The sequence below is a fragment of the Fusarium pseudograminearum genome, chromosome 1 (genome assembly GCF_000303195.2).
Source record: "Fusarium pseudograminearum CS3096 chromosome 1, whole genome shotgun sequence".
NCBI lineage: Eukaryota > Fungi > Ascomycota > Sordariomycetes > Hypocreales > Nectriaceae > Fusarium > Fusarium pseudograminearum.
Genome location: NC_031951.1, coordinates 4,085,755 through 4,103,449, shown reverse-complemented (window position 1 = coordinate 4,103,449; position 17,695 = coordinate 4,085,755). Strand labels below are relative to the sequence as shown.

Sequence of the window (17,695 nt, the reverse complement as noted above, 5' to 3'; positions counted from 1 at the left end):
ACTCTTACGACATCCGGCCGGGCACTGCGTGTGTCCTGTGCTTCTTCACCTTACTCGTTTCCTAAGAGACCTTCCCAGTTTTACAGGGATACTCCCAACTCAAACCTAATCCTCGAGAGAGGTTGTTGTAACAACCACAACACTCCTGTGAGTAGCAGATCTTCTCATCGAGCTTGTTTCGTCACAACTCGGCCCTCCATTTTCTGGTCTGCTTCGAACACACACCAGACTTTGATGTTGTCTTGTCTTGACGTTAAACTTCTTGCTGTCGCGTTTCCCCTTTTCTGTTGTTGATGGACAAACAACCTCACCGATAATTGCTCACTTCCTCCCTCAACTTCAAGGCGTTCAGCCTCATAACGCCTCCCACGTTCGACCTCGCAGTTTAACTCATTCTAACATTATTCTGCCAGTGCAATGTCTCTTCCTGAACGGCCGGGCGCAAGTCAGGCCTACAATCAGCGCAGTGTTTACCGCAACTCACCATCGCGACGCTCGAGGCCAGTCGACATCGAGACTGGCGGTTATCATGCAGTAGACAACCAGGCTTCACACCAACGTGGGAAATCCGGTTCCTCCTTCGCTGAATCTATCGGTATTAATTCGAATACAGAGAGCATGCCTCTGTCGCCCACATCCCCCGATGGCCAGTCGCGCCGCGCCGGTCTAGAACAGCCCATTTCTCGGAAAAGAAGTTTGATTCGTCCTGAGAGAAACAGAATTGATAGAGACCACCGGAACTACCACTACCACAAGCACGCTGCTCATATGAATGTCCTGCCGTCTTCAACAGGAAACGACCCCATATATGAGGACTTTGAAGCGTCAACAGAGCGGACCAACTCGAACTACAACGAGGGCGGCTCTGACGGTTCTCCACGACAAAGGCGAACTGTTAGTGGCGACCACGAGAAGAGTGCTGCTGTTGCATCCACTGTTCCTACACCAGATCGCACAAAGTCAGGTAAGATAAAGAGAAAATCGAGGCGCCATTCGAAACCGCCCAAGCGAATCGAGGAGCAGCTTCGGCCGCCTACTTTCTGGAATGTCTACTGTGCAATCGTCACCTTTTGGGCCCCTGGCTTCATCATGAAGTGCTGTGGTATGCCAACAAGGGCGCAACAGCGAGCTTGGCGTGAAAAGATGGGTCTCATCAGTATCATCCTCATCATTATGGCCATTGTCGGGTTTCTCACTTTCGGATTCACCGCCACCGTTTGTGGTGCTCCTCAGGAGCGATTGCGCGTCAACAAGGTTGACGGCGGTAACATGATCTTCCATGGTGTTGCCTACGACTTGTCCGAATCGCATCATCCTCCAGCACAGGGTATGCCCCTTCGGGGCGACGGGTTGGGCCCCAATGTTCTTTACGATCTCCCAGAGAAGAACGCGGGCAAGGATGGTAGCTTTTTGTTCCAGAACGTCAACGGCCGATGCAAGGGCCTGATTACACTTGCTAAAGGCTCGGATGTCCCTACAAATGACGACGGCGATCTGGCTTGGTACTTCCCTTGCAAAACCTTTAATCAGGACGGCTCAAGCAAGGTTAACACGACCACACCCTATTATTCTGGTTATGGTTGCCACACGACCCTCGACTCTCGAAACGCATTCTATCTCGACCTGAAGGGTGCTGCAGATGTGTATTTCACCTGGGATGACATCAAGAACAACTCTCGCAACCTCATCGTTTACTCTGGCAACGTCCTGGATCTCGATCTTCTCAAATGGTTCAACTCAACTCAGGTTGACATTCCCAAGCGTTTTACAGAGCTCCGAGACAAGAACTCGCCGGTCAACAAAGCTATTCGGGGCCGCGATGTCACTCGCATGTTCCAGTCTTCCTCAGACAAGAAGTATGCGCAGTGTTTCGAGGAGATTATCAAGGTTGGATCTGTCGATACCGAGACAATCGGATGCATTGCTTCCAAGATTGTTCTTTACTGCGCGCTAGCTCTTATTCTCTCAGTTGTTGGTGTTAGGTTTTTCTTGGCCATCATCTTCCAATGGTTCATTTGCCGCAAGTATGCGCCAACCAAGACGTCTCAGAGCTCCGACCGCAGAAAGCGCAACAAGCAGATTGAAGATTGGTCAGAGGATATTTACCGCGCCCCTATTAGATTGCCTGGTGATGTCGGAAGCACTGTTTACGGCTCGTCGGACCGAAGTAGCAAACGCGCATCGTTTCTCCCTACCACCTCTCGATTCTCATCTGTTGGTGGTCCCGATATCAGGTCGCAAGGCGGGCGACGCATGCCAACAACCATGGCCAGCCAAAGTACCTCAAACCAACTACTCACGCCAAACTCCATGTTCAAGCAGGGCAATGATAGCCGTGCCAGCTTCCTTCGCACCGACCCCTATTCAAGCACACCTACCGATGGTCCCGGCCCTGCTGGCTTCATTCATGATGCCGTGGTTCCTCAGCCTCCCTCTGACTGGATGCCTTTTGGTTTCCCATTGGCTCATACGATGTGCCTGGTTACTGCGTACTCTGAAGGAGAAGAAGGTATCCGAACTACTCTGGACTCCATTGCAACTACCGATTATCCCAACAGCCACAAGGTCATCGTCGTTATTTGCGATGGTATCATCAAGGGCCAAGGCGAGACCATGTCGACGCCGGATGTCTGCTTGGGTATGCTGAAGGACCACTCCATTCCTCCCGACATGGTTGAGCCGTTCTCATACGTGGCTGTTGCCAGTGGTTCCAAGCGACACAACATGGCCAAGATCTATTGTGGTTTCTATGACTATGGCAAGAACTCTCGCATCCCTGCTGATCGTCAACAACGCGTGCCCATGATGGTTGTTGTCAAGTGTGGAACTCCCGACGAAGCCTCCAAGTCGAAGCCTGGTAACCGTGGAAAGAGAGACAGTCAGATCATTCTCATGTCTTTCCTTCAAAAGGTCATGTTTGATGAACGAATGACAGAACTCGAGTACGAAATGTTCAACGGTTTATGGAAGGTGACTGGCATCTCGCCAGACTATTACGAAATTATCCTCATGGTTGATGCCGACACAAAGGTATTCCCGGACAGTTTGACTCACATGATTTCTGCTATGGTCAAGGATCCTGAGATCATGGGTCTTTGCGGTGAAACCAAGATTGCCAACAAACGAGACAGCTGGGTCACAGCCATTCAAGTGTTTGAGTACTTTGTCTCCCATCATCTTGCCAAGTCTTTCGAATCTGTCTTTGGTGGTGTTACTTGCTTGCCCGGCTGTTTCTGTATGTATCGCATCAAGGCCCCCAAGGGTGGCCACAACTACTGGGTTCCCATCCTGGCCAACCCCGACATTGTCGAGCATTACTCCGAGAACGTGGTTGAGACCTTGCACGAGAAGAATTTGTATCTCCTGGGTGAGGATCGCTTCCTGACAACTCTGATGCTCCGAACATTCCCCAAGCGAAAGCAGGTATTCATTCCACAGGCCGTGTGTAAAACAACTGTCCCCGATGAGTTCATGGTTCTTCTTTCTCAAAGACGCCGATGGATCAACTCGACTATTCACAACCTCATGGAACTGGTTCTGGTCCGTGATCTTTGCGGCACCTTTTGCTTCTCTATGCAGTTCATCATTTTTGTCGAACTGGTTGGTACTCTGGTCCTACCCGCTGCCATTGCGTTCACTTTCTATGTTGGTAAGTAATTGAGCCTCCGTTCATTGTCCCAGTCTCTAACAGGTTTTTAGTTATCACCTCGATCATCAACTCACCACCCCAAATCATTCCTCTTGTACTTCTGGGCCTGATTCTTGGCCTGCCTGGTCTACTCGTTATCGTCACAGCCCACTCGTGGTCTTACATCGTGTGGATGCTGATCTACCTGCTTGCATTGCCAATCTGGAACTTTGTCCTACCGACTTATGCATTCTGGAAGTTCGATGACTTTTCCTGGGGTGAAACCCGAAAGACAGCTGGCGAGAAGACCAAGAAGGCTGGTCTTGAATACGAGGGTGAATTTGACAGCAGCAAAATCACTATGAAGCGATGGGCCGAATTTGAGCGCGACAAGCGGTCAAGAAGCGGCTACTGGGGCTCGCGCGAAAACGTGATCGGTGGTGGTGGACAAACCTGGACAAGCCCTCCAGGCCACCAGTATAATGAGGAGTATTACTCTGATGCTTAATTTTGTGCTCTTTTGGCTACGGATCCAGGCATTTTGAAAACGAAGGGTATTTTTGACGATGGTATGCACGCACATATTTGTAATACGGGGTGACATTCTTCAGGCGACGTGTTTATGTTTTGATGCCCTAAGCGTCGGTGACAGAACCTGTTTTTGTATAGAGTCAGCTGGAGAAGGCGTTATGACAGCGGCCATGTGCGAATAGGATAATCTGATTGTTTTCAAGTAAAGAAGTTATGCTCCACGTGATGTGATGTGGCTATGTTGGGTTAAGATAATCTGATCGAAGGAGAACAACCCAGTCTTCAGATATGAACTGCAATATTCATTATCACGTCTTCTCTGTGGCTTGGCCATTGAAATCAGATCTCAGCCAGGAACAACTCAACGATTTTGTTCTCGTTCGTAGCGGCAATTGTGCTAGCCTAAACAATGTTGATCCAGTTGTGTCTTGATGAATATTAGGCCGATGACCTTGGTGGTTGGCTCCAAATCTTTCGTCAGTGCAACATTGATACGAAAAAAATGTGTGGCATTTGACACTTCTATGGGCTGCAGCTAGAGCATTACGGCAGAATATCCTAGAACTTTGAACCAGCGTCTCCTCCTATTTCCGTAATGACAGCATGACGCATCCCCAGTTCACTTGCAAAGCTGCTTACAAAAGAGGTTTAATCAACACTGCAGAGACCGAGTAGTATACCAAGGACAAAGGCAGAAGAGACTCTACAAATAATTGGCAGTGATGAATGGTGAGACAGTGGTTACCATAATCAAGTCCTGACAAGACGAGGTGAAACTGTTATACAATAGATAAATGCTTAAACTCCCTATCTTCATATGCCAAAATACTTCCGACGAAAACAGTTGCCATTATAGGTTGTTAGGCTCAAAAGCAAAAGCAAACTCGGCCAAGCCCAAACTCCAATCCGCCATGCATGTTGCGCAACGCCTACAGGTCGCCAAAAACCAAAACGACTCTGTACAATAGCCCTACATGAAATGCATCATTTGTTCATGATGGTCATCAACAAGAAATTAACAAACGCCTCGCTCTGCTCATGCCGTTTCATGACTCTTTCACTTCTTGGATGAATCTACGTCCTCACCAAGCTCCCAAGGCTTGCGAGAGTCGACATAGGTCGAAATTCGCTGATCACCCCATCGAGCTCCAACAGTTACCCAAACATGCTTTTGTGGTGCGTGACTGCTGATGGTTTCTCTGTGCCCACCCCAGCGGAGACGGGACTCTCGACTCATCTGACTGTTGCCCAGGCCTCCATTCGCAACCCATTCCCTTACTACATCCCTTATGAATGAAATCTTCCTGCGAAAGTCATTTGCAGCGGGAATGCCCTGTAACTCAGGGGCAATTTCAAGACGCGTGCGCGCTGGCGCCTTGGCCGAACGAGAAGCAGCAGTACGAGCAGCGGCAGGCTTATGGAAATTCAATAGTGTTTGCAAAGGATAAGACAACATTGCCCGGTCATCGAGAGCAGCGGCACCAATAGTACCGGTTGCGGCAAGTCTCTCCGCAGCATCTTGAGGGAGATGCCAGAAGTGACACCACTGTCCTTGAGCATCGAGAACAATCTTTGTGTGGTCGGGGAAGTTGAACTACGCCGGTTAGTACGTTGCAGATTTCTCTGAAATAGTGTCACTTACTTGGAGATGTCCATCACAGAAGACCCAGCATCCAACATCTCCAAAGCGCTGGTAGAATGTAACCAATTCAGCTACTGTGCCCTTTTGTCCTGGAGATATGGCACCAGCTGGGTCTGTCTCTTCAACAGGCGCAACATCGTCCCGTCCATATGCAATCATATAGTTGGCAAACTTCTTCCAAAGGATAATTCTCTCGCGCTTTCGATGTTGGAAGATGTCTTTACCCGGCTGCATTTTGCCAGCAGTTCCATCCTCGTTCACCGACACTCGGAATTGCTCAGGAGAAACAACTACTTCTGAGAGTCCAGTTTCGCCATTGTTCTCAAAGAACTTGATGGGCTCGGTCATGGGTAGAGGTTGACTTCTGTCGTCGTACGTCTCATCCTCACGTCGAATAATGTGCCTCTCTGCACCACGGATGAAAACTCCGGCGGGTGGGAGCAGGGCTGCCTTGCCATTTTCCGTAGTAGGAATATCTCGAAGAATACATCCGACGCTACCGTCGTTCAAGATGTATCCTAGACCAAACTTGTTGGTGTAGTCAACCCACTTAACGACAACATGAGGATGAGGTGGCGTGATAGATGTCGACTTGACAATGGCAGTCGACCTCGAGTTAAGAGCTCGTTCCAATTCCTTGTCGAGGGCTCGTAAACGATCCAATATCATGTCAGGTTTAGTGCCCGAAATTCTAGATTGTCGTTCAGAAGCGCCAAATAATGTTGCTGGACGCATCCCGATGGTCTCTTTCTTGGGTGCTGCAGCTGGCGCAGGGGGAGCGGTAGTAGCTGGAGCGGATGTCTGACGGTCAAGCGTGGGTCTCTCGGATAGTTGTCGTTCTGGGGGCTGTTGAGAGGCTGCTCTGACCGGGGGTGCAGATCGAGTTGAAGTTCGCAGACTTTTGCCAACAGATTCGACGGTTGGTCTCGGGGGACCTTCCCGGGGTAGTTCTCTTCGTGTCCTTGTCCGTACACTCTGAGATGTCGAAAGTGCAGGTTCCGGAGCAGGGCGAGGCTTCGCAGGAGGCGCAGGCCCGGCTGGCCTGTGTTGCATTCTTTGTTGTGCAGCGAAGCTCTGAGGGGGTTGGCGTAGCAGGCCTACTGGCGCTCTTTGGCTGGTAGATAGAGGATCCTCGGTCGCGATGCTTGCCTGGGCCGCTACCGATGCTGTATATCTGGCCTTGATCTGCTGTTGTTCCTTAAGCCATTCTTCAAAGGGCCTGTACACAATGCCTTCCTCGAGTGGAATCAGAGGGGTCAGTCCAGCCTTCTCTTCGGCAGCCATTTCTTTCCAGGTCTGCGTGTGAACAACCTGTACAGGGGCGAAAGGACCAATGCCACAGTCCCGACACATGTCCTTGAAATTTCTGTAAGACTGTGCTTGAAGCGAGCTGCTCATGCGCGAGGCGTAGAACTCTTCACGCTCCGGTGGAACTTCCCTCAGCCGAGGAGTCATCTCTGCTTCGGTGGGCATATAGCCACAGGTGAAGAAAGGGTGTTGGATGATGTCTTCCGGTTCCGGTCGGCTTTCAGCGTCCTGAAGCATATTGGCAACTAGCTCCTTAGCTTCCTGGCTAATGTATCTTCGAGATGTCTCTGCAGATGGCCAATCGTAATCCCTCTCTCGAGCTCTGCGGTAAATTTCATCCGTGGTCGAAGATTGAAAGGGAGGTTTGGATGTGAACATGGCAAACCTTGTAATGTTAGCTTTGTAAACGATCGGAAAATCCTTTAGTCTTACATGATGATGCCCAAACTCCAGATATCAACCATGTGGTCATGGCCCTTCTTTCCCTTCTCAAGAATTTCAGGAGCGATGTAGTTTGGTGTTCCACATAGAGTTGTTCGACGGATGGTATGCATATCTCTGCCAGTCACCAGAAGAGCGGCAAGTCCAAAATCGCCAATTTTTGCGTTCATCTGGGAATCGAGAAAGATATTGCCCATCTTGAGATCACGATGAATGATGCCTTTGCTGTGCATATACTTGATCGCGCCAGCGATTTGGACCGAGTAGAAGCGGACCTCAGGCTCAGTGAGTCCTTTTCTTCGCTTCACCATATCCATCAGGGAACCATTGGGGCATAATTCGAGAATCAAGTAGGTACACTTTTCGTATGAAAAGGCCCGCAGGAACTGGACGACATTCTTGTGCTTCATCTTTGAATGAATCTGGAGCTCGGTTTGGAACTGGACGCGTTAGATTGAGCTGCCTGTCGTCCCTTTTCCTCTCATTTTACGTACCTTCTGCTCCATCTTGGGAGGCATGTGGCTTTTCACAATCTTGAGGGCAAATCGCTGCTTTGTGGGGAGCAGCTGGCCACTGTAGCAAACAGCAAACCCACCCTTTCCGAGTATCTTGCCAACCTGGTAGGTTGCGCCATCAGGTCGATCAGCACTTGGTGGTTCTGGGACTTCTGTCGGGGGAGGAGGAGGGTGCTCCTTCTCCTTCACAGCCTTGAGCTGCGCAGCGGTTTTCGTCTTGATATCTGTCATTTTCGGTACGCGTTGGACGTTGGCGTCCCTTGGAGACAAAGCGTCTAAATCTACGCCGCCTCTGGGCACTAGCCTATGGGCCATTACTATAAAAACGCTCTGATGCTAGTTGTCGAATGCTGAAAGGGTTGTCGATGGATCGTGGGCGGTGTGTCGAGCAAGTTGTGAGGTCAGCAACCGCGTTGAGGAATCGCGAGCGTCAAGCTGCAGAAGACAATTAGCGACACGCGCAAAGCGAGATGAGATTTGGCAATTGTGTGTCTGAGCCTGAGTGATGGAGACGTGACAGTAAGCCAGAACAGGGGGATGAAACTCACAAGGCTCGCGACGGCAACATGCAAGATAAGGAACGGTAGTCGCCTGCTCGCAAAACAGAACTCAGGGCATTAAGCAATGATAAAGCTGAGGCGACGCCTTTTGTGAGCCTGCGGGTCAGTATCTGAAAAAAGCAACCGAAGCGTGAAGCTGGACGAAGAAAAGTCAAGGTCATAAAGCCACAGCCGATTGAGTTGGTTTGTGTACTTTCTTCAGAGGACTGTTGCCGTTGACAACCAAAAATGCCCAGTGGAGCGCCACCAGCCAATGAAATAACACCACACTCTATACAAACCACATCTTAACCAATCAGAGAAATATCATCTTTCGAGGACGACAGGTACTAAGTTACCTACTAACCTATACCTGGTATTTGTTTGGCCTTGGTGGCTATGGAGATGGGGGCGGTCAATTAACCTTGGAGTTGTAGAAAGCTTGACTACCTTCAAGAGATACAAGCTGACCAATCTATACCGTCTTTGGCCCGCTTTCAGTCTGTTTGTTAATATGTTCAGCTTAGATCTTAAGGTTCCTGTAGTCCCCTGGTACCTCGGTAGTTAATATTAACTTGAAAGAATCGATTTTCGTATCGTTGTGGATGTCTATTATAAGGACTTGTCGTAAGTCATAGCTGTCTAATTCATTCAAGAAGAGGTGGTATACAACAAGTAAATAGGTATGCTCAAAGGCCGTGAATACCCCGGGTGGCCAGGCGTTGTCTGTCCGTTGCTTCAATTTTGATGGTAGGTCTCTCTCGGGTATTCGAATTCCAAGGTTGCTGCATCTCATTATCAACGAATTTCCAAGCAGATCCTGGCTTTCTCGTCCGCAGGAAGCTCTATTGAGTAGAAGCCTCTCTGGGGATGGAACATGGTTATGCTCCATCCAGAGGTTTCGGTTCCTTTTTGGGTTCAATGCCTCATGAGGCTTGCAACGTTGGGAAGAAGGGCTGCTTCGTTTTGGGATCCTTCAGTCCACGCAGAGCCTCCTCCAAGCTTTCATATCGTTCCTTCTGCTTCTTTTCCGCCTCCTCTAGTTCCTCCTCCCTCTTCCTGAGGTCTTCTAACTTTTGGTCCAGCTCTTCTATTCGCATTTTGTTGATATCAGGCTTCTTCGATGTCCTCCAAGTTTCGTAGACAATAAGAGCGATGGCCACCGAGAGAATGAAGGCATCGCCAATAACGTCAGCGAACAAATCCACTGCCTTATTTTCTGGGAGCGACCTGAATTTTCGTCGCCATATATTTTGAAAGGTTAAACCGCTCTTGATGACTTCTGGCTTCTGCTTAAGTTGGTCGTCGCGCTTCTGCTGGTCTTCGGTTTTGACTGTCGGTGCCGCGGCCTTTTCCTTTGCTCTTCGCTCCGCTTCTGGGTCTCGTAATAATGCAACCGACACCCGCATGTTCAATTGATGCATGTATTGTCCATAACGAGCGGCGAACGCTCGGAATCGAGGGTGATCATGAGCTTGAGCTTTTATGTGGTTCTGTTGCGTTGTCAGCATGTCATCTCCATGAGGGAAACCAAGGTTTGTACCGCGCCATACTTGGAGACATGTCTCACAAGCAGTGATGCAAGCTTGAAGAGGGGGAGGGGAACCATGGCTGATGGTGGTTTGGGAAGTCTTGGCTCCACGATGAGTAGCTGCTTGTGCCAAGTTGGTTTAGATGTTGAATATTTGGTGGTGGTGGGGCTTTGACGATAGAGGGCCGTTGATCATTAATTGATCAATTAGCGCTTCAAAAGCATGTGAAATGTCCAACGCTAAATAAAGGAGATTGCTGCACGATCAATATAAAACTCCAGCAGGATTGGATATCAATAGAAAGGGCATTACAATATTACATAAGTGACTAGTTCTTCAAGCTTGCTGTACTGCCGTCACTTCCGGAGCTGTGATATTCCGCACTGGCGTTGATGGAACTACTGAGTTACCAGAAAGCCCTCGAACCTTTTATTGGTTCCTAGGATAGGTAGCTTTGCTTTTTTATAAAGCCACTTCCTGACGCTAGGCTAGTTAAAAAAAAACGGCACACTCTGTACTGAAAATCCTGAGCTACCTCAGTATCTACCTAGGTAGGTAGGTAGGTAGGTAGGTATCTTATGGCAATCTTGTGGACTTGATTTACTTGGTTATTTTCGCCACGTTCTAGTGTTTCGGTGCTTGTTCCAGTCGTTTACTATCAGTACCTAGATTGTATGTGTTTCCCCCTGTTTTCACTACTCCAGTCTTGGGGGCCAGCTCTAAATCTCTTAGTAGTTACCCTGTCTCTCTAGGTTAGTAGATAGTAGCAACTTCACCTATATAGTATATGAAGCTATGATTTTAAACCTCTTGCCGGTAACTTCCATGGGTAGTAGTAATGTGCAGGAGTGCTCCGGGCTAGGTCGCTCCTTCCACATCTCCTTGTGTTCTGCAATGCAGCAACTCCAGTCGTCCATCCCATCCAACATCCGCAACAACAACACTCATCACCCATTTGGCCTACGCCCCATGCGAAGTTGTTACCTCTTCACTTCGCGTCAAAGGTTCGGCCAATAATGTTTTCATCATCCTTGCGACATCGAAAAGAATGGGCTGCGGTGATTCCCTCCCTCAAGGCGAGCTCACCTATTTGGAGAGGTCTGTAAGCGAAGTGATCACTCCACAAGTTACGCACACTGCTCATACAAATCTTTTAGAAACTACTCTAGAAGCATGTGATATCACGTTTTCCATCACTGCATCTAACACCACTACTGTTGATTTCAAGGTAATCCTCTCGTCCCTGCACGAGCTGCAGTCTCAAGAAGGAAAGGCGCGTGTCGAAAGGCTGTTCCTAATAGAAGGGGGAGAGCATGTCGCTGTGATATTGCTTTTGGAGGGCGAGGATTCGATGCTCGGCTTTTCCAACGTCCAAGCTGAGTATGTGATACACCCACATGTTATTATTGATATTCATACTGACTGCTCGCTCTCGAGATGGCTATGTTGGGACTATGCTATGCCGATAATCCCTATTAATACAATCGAGGCATTGCCAGGCTGTCTGGAATCGCTCCAGCAAGACTACAACAGAGAAAGGTCACCACCTGATGCCAATACAAGCATCACCAGTCGAGATCTAGTGCGTTGGTGTGTCAATGGGAAAGCGCTATCAAGGGACCAAGTCAATATCTTGACAGAAATCACGTCTGGGTTTGGAGACTTTGCCAGCCGTTCTTCTCTTCCAAATGGTCAAGCTATCATTCGTGAATACCTGGGTAGTAAAGATGGTGGACGGCTTATATCATTTCTCACCAACGACTTTTCCAAGGCCCAAGGCTAAGTAGACCTGGCCATGAAATGCATACGATTTGCAATATGGAACAAATATGCAGGGTGACTGTTGGTTGTTGGTTGATACCTATCCCAAGGCATCGGGCAGTAACGATGAGCATGCGTACCAGGCGATTGGGATGTATCAAGGGGTATAGCATGATTATTGTCCAATGCGGAATAGAATCTTCCCAACAATCGTTCAAGTTGATCACCCACCCAAGGACTCGGGCCATGAACCCTGGAACTAACTAGTCTACTAGAGTCGTGCTGTGAAGCCATCTGAGACAAAAGCGCCAGGGACAAGCCACAGCGACTACAGTTTTGATGGATTACATGGTTGACCACTCATAATTGCTCGACAGAAAGAGTTGGTGGAAAGGAACAGTCACAAGCTCAAAGTCTTCGATTCGCCAACCGCTCTTAGGAATCAATGGATCAGCATATATCCACCTGGCAACGCGGAGTGATGCATGGGGCCGCTTTACTTGGTTAGTGGGCTGCTCAGCCAACCAGAGTGACTTTGCAACCGCCGGGTGAGTTCAGCGACATTGTGAATCGGGCTTGTATGCTGATGGCAGGCCTCAGGCTTGAGTAATCACGCACTATCGGACGAGACCGATACATTCGCTTGCAAGTTTGGGGGCAAATCACACAAACTGTCGTATTGACTGGTATGGTGACTGAGTAAAAAACCAAGGCGCTATTATCTGAAGTGGCATGAGCTGAGTGATAAGTGTCACTAGTTCGACGTTGCGGTCAGGAAGCAAACATGGCGCTATCCATATGAAGTGATGAAGAATGGTGTTGGAGTTGTGGTGAATAACAAGTACTTGATCCAAACATTCGGGATCTCTACCAACAAACGAAGAAAGGTTGTTTCGAGAAGCGCTTTCATCTGGGGGCGGAGTGTCTCATATATTGATAGATCGTTGGACTACGGACCAACGTGCAATCTGAAGTCAACCAACACCAGATCTGCCCCAGATCCTCATCGCTGGGAGTTTGTTGGACAGGGCATGCTACTGTGATGTATATCATCACTGGCGCAAGCATCAATGGTATAAAAAAAGAATCCATTCTGCAAGCAGCGGTTACATGAGCAGGGATCAGAAAGAAATGGTGGGCGGGAGGGAAAACCGGGGTCAGGGGTCTTCATCCCCCAGCAGCAAGTCAAAACATTGCAAGCATCAGTTGTCCCAGCAGATGCTTCATGTGCCATGTGCTGTCTCAACCGGTCTCAACTAAGCATCGGAGGTTCATCCCATTTTGCAAACAAAGACAGGCTGAAAAGTCTGTTCATCGAAATGAATCTCATCAAAGGAAATAACACAGCAATAAGCTCGTCGTCTCTCAGATCGAGTTATTCCCTCGTTTATCCTGGGCATGCTTTAGCTTGCTGCACCAACCCTCGACCCCTGCACCATCTCTCCCTACCCGCCCATGCTTCTTGATCGCACATGGCTGCAAAGCACGCCCATTGGCTTTGCTCTGGCATCTAACCGCCGAGGTCAACACCAATTACCAGCCTCCGCACCACTACGACCGGTGAGGTTATCGATATTTGGCCACACCTACTACCCAAACGGCCAATCATTAAGCTTCGGGGCTGGTAGCACCCGCTTTAGCTCCAAGTTGATGGGATGTCCGACTGTGACGAGCTGCTGCATCGCATAACTTAAACATCCTAGCTCTTTTCTCCGCCTCTACAGCGCACCGCAAGTATTCAACCAGAGCGCTTGCTTGCCCGTGAGGCGAACACCTCGAAAGATGGTCCCAAGAAACGGCGTGGCTCGTGGCCCGACGGCCCATGTTGACCCTGGCTCATCTGTACATGACTGCGTTGTATTGGCCTAGAATTCCGATGCTAAGAGAGAGAGGCGCATTTTCACTGTCGTCGTCGATTTTCTTGGCCTTTTCTTAAAAGTCTCAGGCTTCCCTCCATGCCACTTACAGCCTCCCCTCCCCTTCCCACTCCCTGGTCCATCTTGAAATCGTTGCAACGTCTCAGAAGACTCCTGAGTATCATCGTCTCGACTACTCATACCATCTTGCAGCTAATACCCGGGACAAGACGAAGCCGTTACTTGATGAGACAGATCCGGCCTTGAAACTATCGCCACCACCGTTCCCAGAGACAACCAAACCAACACTATTATACAATGTTGTGTGCATGCTAGAAAGTCGAGAGCGTGGATCTGCCAACCAACTTCCGCGACATCATCGGCTTCACAACCATCCGTCAACATATCGTCTCACGCCAGTGTCTCAAAGCTCAAGTATCCGCTTGATCCACATTATCTTGGCCAACATCAGCCTTAACGCATCGTTATATTCATCAAGGGCCCTCTCTCTCAGTTGATATTACCTGCCCTTCGCCCTTTCATCGTTGTTGTCTGATCATTCGCTTCTTTCTGTCTGCTGGTCTGACAGTTACCTTTCGTTTAATAATTTTCTTTCATTCTTTCGTTTGTTCATTCTTTTCGCCGCTGGCCGGTCTGTAATACCATATCAAAATCAAGCCCGGACAGCAGTGTTGGAGCAGCATACGAATAGAACACGAATCGACGAGAGGAAAAGACAAAGACGCAAGGAAACAGGCAATCGACAACAAAGAAAGAGCAAGGCAACTTAATTCAGTCTCGACAATCACTACTCATCCATTATGGGAAAACTCATCAAGAACCACTGGGCCCGCCTCATCGTTTTGAGTGCTGCAGCCTGTAAGTTTATTATTCTTTCAAAAGAGATGACCCCCGCGTTTACTAACTCTCCTCCTTCAGACCAAGTCTTGGCTGCCATCGAGTGCTTCTTCTGGCCCAAGATCTTCTGGGACTTCCTCACACGCTCTCTGGACGGCGCAGTAAAACCCGTTCCCGCTTTGCAGATAATAAATCTGATATTTGGGCTGTCCATGCTATGTCTTGAATGGCCTCTTAATTTCGTCGCTGGTTCAGCCCTCCACCGCTCGCTTGAGTTCCGGCTGGCCATCATTCCGCTCACGGCACTCAGCGCTGCCCTCATCTATCAAGGCACAAACTCCGCTATCTATTATCTCATCGGCATGGTCGTCTATTTCTGGGGTTATAGCGAAGGAGAGGTGAGTTTCGATTCCTGTCTTGACATTCTTAACACGAACTAACATACTTTGTCATAGATGATATGTGCAAAGCCTTGGACACTTCCCACTCGTGGACGCAGCGGCGGACAATCTCGTGCATAGTCGAGACTTCCCAGCATGAATGTATTATACACATACATACTAAAATACACAGGCGAGGTACAGAACGAGTTCTTGGTTGAACATCTTCTGGGCTTCGATTCTCTCAGAGACGATGCACTACATATATATATATATATACCCTTTACGGCGTTTAGCGATCTCATGATATATATACGACTCAGTACTACACGCTATGCGAACGATCTTGCATCGATGGTTGGACTGAGTCTTGATTTGATTTTTGGTATTACATTGGCATGACCAACGTGGTGACGTTGGTGGAGGATATTGGGATAGGAAGACATTATTCGCCGTCGGTTCTAGATGAACGTCGTGTGGTCGGAAGGCGAGGCACTGGGGAGGATACTTCATTCACTGGCTCCAGAGATTTCAGCCTACCGAAAAAAAAAAATAGAACCTAATACTACCAAAATATCTTCAAAGAATTCTCACATGTATCTGGACGTTGTTTGGCTGTTTACCGAAGCCAAGCCGGAAAGACGCCAGCCGTGATGTTTAAAACTCAATGAAACAGCCAGGGCTTTCTTAAGCGAACCGAAACTGGATCTGTTTACAGGTGGCCACGATGCCTTGTTGGGTGCAATTTCCGAAACACCCCTTGTCGGATCTATTGATATAGTTATAGGCAGGCTGCTATATAGTGTTATGATTTTGATAAGTGTAAGACAGGTAGCTTATAACTACGAACAGGCATGGATCATGTTCACCTGCAAAAAGTGCAACCTTTACGGTGTATATAATACAAAAATAAATAAATATAAAATGGAAAACATTATTTGAACACCCTTTAGCTAATGAATAATATGAAATGCACATGCTGACTATGAGATGCATTTGCGATTGTACTTCATGAAATGGAATTACCAATAGTAAAACAGGCTGAATGATATTTGGCCTATGAAAAGCAAAAGAACGTACGGTTGTGTACCACATGAAGACACTACCAACATGACGAGCGTCTTTGTGACAATATCTGTTCCAATCGGTGTCCACTTGTGTGGCAGAGGAAAAGCATATACATCATCACTACAACATCTCATCACCTCACAACGAGAACATAAATAAACGAATAGGACACCATTAGTGATGGTCAAATATGAAAGGCTTGTTGTAATTTATGAGGCGCTATCATCAATCATGCCCGTCTCTCAGAGCATCAGATCGTTGAGATGCTAGTGATCCCGACCACCTATTACTATGATCGTGGACCAAGCTACCTGCCCAACAACAATCTCTAACCATTTCGGATGAGGCCAATGTTGTTGCTCAAGACAACCGCCCTGTTTGTCGTACTCGACTTCGCGCTAAACCTGAGAAAAACCCTAACGCCCGCTGCATGGTACATCGTTTGGCACCTTGCTTCTTCTAGTGGGAGATCATAGGACCCTTGCTGTCGTTCTTGCTGCCCTGACGCTCGGGGAACTATAGATAATGTCAGTGATAAGTTTGTTGTAATGTGTAAGGGCAATGCCTTACCTCAGTGTTCTGAGTCTCGCCCTTCTCAAGGATCTGCTTAATGACATCGTCATCGACAGAGGTGCCGAACTCGTTCTCAAGAGCGGCCTTGGAAGCTGCATCGAGTGTTCCCTGGGCTCCTTGTCTGATGTGGTGTTAGCTTCGATATCATATCATGCAATTGGGCTGTGCCCTTTCTGAACGCGACTTACCCGTGTGTGCAGAAGATCTTGAAAGAGGAGATGAAGTGAGCCAGGGGGACGCTCTTGTCGGTCTTCCACTTCTGGTAGGTCTCGACATCGTCGATGAAGATGACAAAGTCATCGCTGCCCTTGAAGTGGACCTTGGTCTGCTGAGTCTCGCCGCGAGCCATTGTGAATGATTATATGGAGGGAGGTTGTTGTGTTGGTGGTGTGATCGACGTGAAAGAGTCGTTGATGCTTTTGATGATTGAGTATCGAGGTGGTGTTACTTTGAAGGATGAGAATGAAGAGGGGAAAAGAAGTGAGGGGGAGAGGCACGTTCGGAGGTTTAAAAGGTAGCTCAACGAGGGGAGCAGTGACGAATGTAGCTTGATGAGAAGAGCTACCTACGTCATAGCCATGCTCTACAAGGCGGGCAAGTGGGTAGGTGCGTGCTTGCACCGCGGGGCTCAATGCCAGCCATTACCATTAATCCGACCAACCAGAAGAGAAAATTCAGCCTCTAAATGCTTTGCCAGGTTGGAAGTTGCTCGTCTTATTCCTTCACGTTCCTGCATGTTTTGCATCCACCACGTACGTCACCGTATTTCGAGTAAATGCACAAGGACCTAATGTTAGGTGTTTGCTGCTGCCAATGCCAATGCCAATGCCAATAGAAGCTCTTGATGTACCACTTGCGTGCCCCGCGTTAGCCCCAACTAAGCAACTCCTCGTGTAAGCATTAGCTGTTGTGGAACCCAGACGATGTTATGTTCTTCTCCCGCCTTCCACGCCAGGTACAAATCACTTGGTTCTGTGTAATGTCCCATTGCCTTGGCATAGGTACATACACGGCCTTCATCGTGGCCTCATTTCTCTGGCGTACCAAGACAATCCAAGTTACT

General features: G+C 48.5%; 6 protein-coding genes across 6 annotated transcripts, besides 2 other annotated features; 3 read left to right on the top strand and 3 right to left on the bottom strand.

Moving 5' to 3' along the window:
- Positions 1-417: 417 nt before the first annotated feature.
- FPSE_00419 (uncharacterized protein) lies at positions 418-4,136 on the top strand (the record flags this gene model as incomplete). Its single annotated transcript, XM_009253539.1, has 2 exons — positions 418-3,649; positions 3,700-4,136. The coding sequence occupies 2 exons, from the start codon at positions 418-420 to the stop codon at positions 4,134-4,136; spliced, it is 3,669 nt and encodes a 1,222-aa protein (XP_009251814.1).
- Positions 4,137-5,216: 1,080 nt separating this feature from the next.
- On the bottom strand, positions 5,217-8,296 carry FPSE_00420 (uncharacterized protein; the record flags this gene model as incomplete). The annotated part of the gene is made up of 4 exons (XM_009253540.1): positions 5,217-5,753; positions 5,802-7,494; positions 7,542-7,990; positions 8,045-8,296. The coding sequence occupies 4 exons, from the start codon at positions 8,294-8,296 to the stop codon at positions 5,217-5,219; spliced, it is 2,931 nt and encodes a 976-aa protein (XP_009251815.1).
- A 1,234-nt stretch (positions 8,297-9,530) lies between these two features.
- Positions 9,531-10,213, bottom strand: FPSE_00421 (uncharacterized protein; the record flags this gene model as incomplete). The annotated part of the gene is made up of 2 exons (XM_009253541.1): positions 9,531-10,097; positions 10,148-10,213. 2 exons carry the CDS (start codon positions 10,211-10,213, stop codon positions 9,531-9,533), a joined length of 633 nt encoding a protein of 210 aa, XP_009251816.1.
- Positions 10,214-10,684: 471 nt separating this feature from the next.
- Positions 10,685-10,710: a microsatellite.
- A 474-nt stretch (positions 10,711-11,184) lies between these two features.
- On the top strand, positions 11,185-11,919 carry FPSE_00422 (uncharacterized protein; the record flags this gene model as incomplete). The annotated part of the gene is made up of 2 exons (XM_009253542.1): positions 11,185-11,516; positions 11,574-11,919. 2 exons carry the CDS (start codon positions 11,185-11,187, stop codon positions 11,917-11,919), a joined length of 678 nt encoding a protein of 225 aa, XP_009251817.1.
- A 2,655-nt stretch (positions 11,920-14,574) lies between these two features.
- Positions 14,575-15,132, top strand: FPSE_00423 (uncharacterized protein; the record flags this gene model as incomplete). Its single annotated transcript, XM_009253543.1, has 3 exons — positions 14,575-14,632; positions 14,693-15,009; positions 15,067-15,132. 3 exons carry the CDS (start codon positions 14,575-14,577, stop codon positions 15,130-15,132), a joined length of 441 nt encoding a protein of 146 aa, XP_009251818.1.
- A 754-nt stretch (positions 15,133-15,886) lies between these two features.
- Positions 15,887-15,917: a repeat region.
- A 601-nt stretch (positions 15,918-16,518) lies between these two features.
- FPSE_00424 (uncharacterized protein) lies at positions 16,519-16,981 on the bottom strand (the record flags this gene model as incomplete). The annotated part of the gene is made up of 3 exons (XM_009253544.1): positions 16,519-16,575; positions 16,630-16,753; positions 16,821-16,981. 3 exons carry the CDS (start codon positions 16,979-16,981, stop codon positions 16,519-16,521), a joined length of 342 nt encoding a protein of 113 aa, XP_009251819.1.
- Positions 16,982-17,695: the final 714 nt, after the last annotated feature.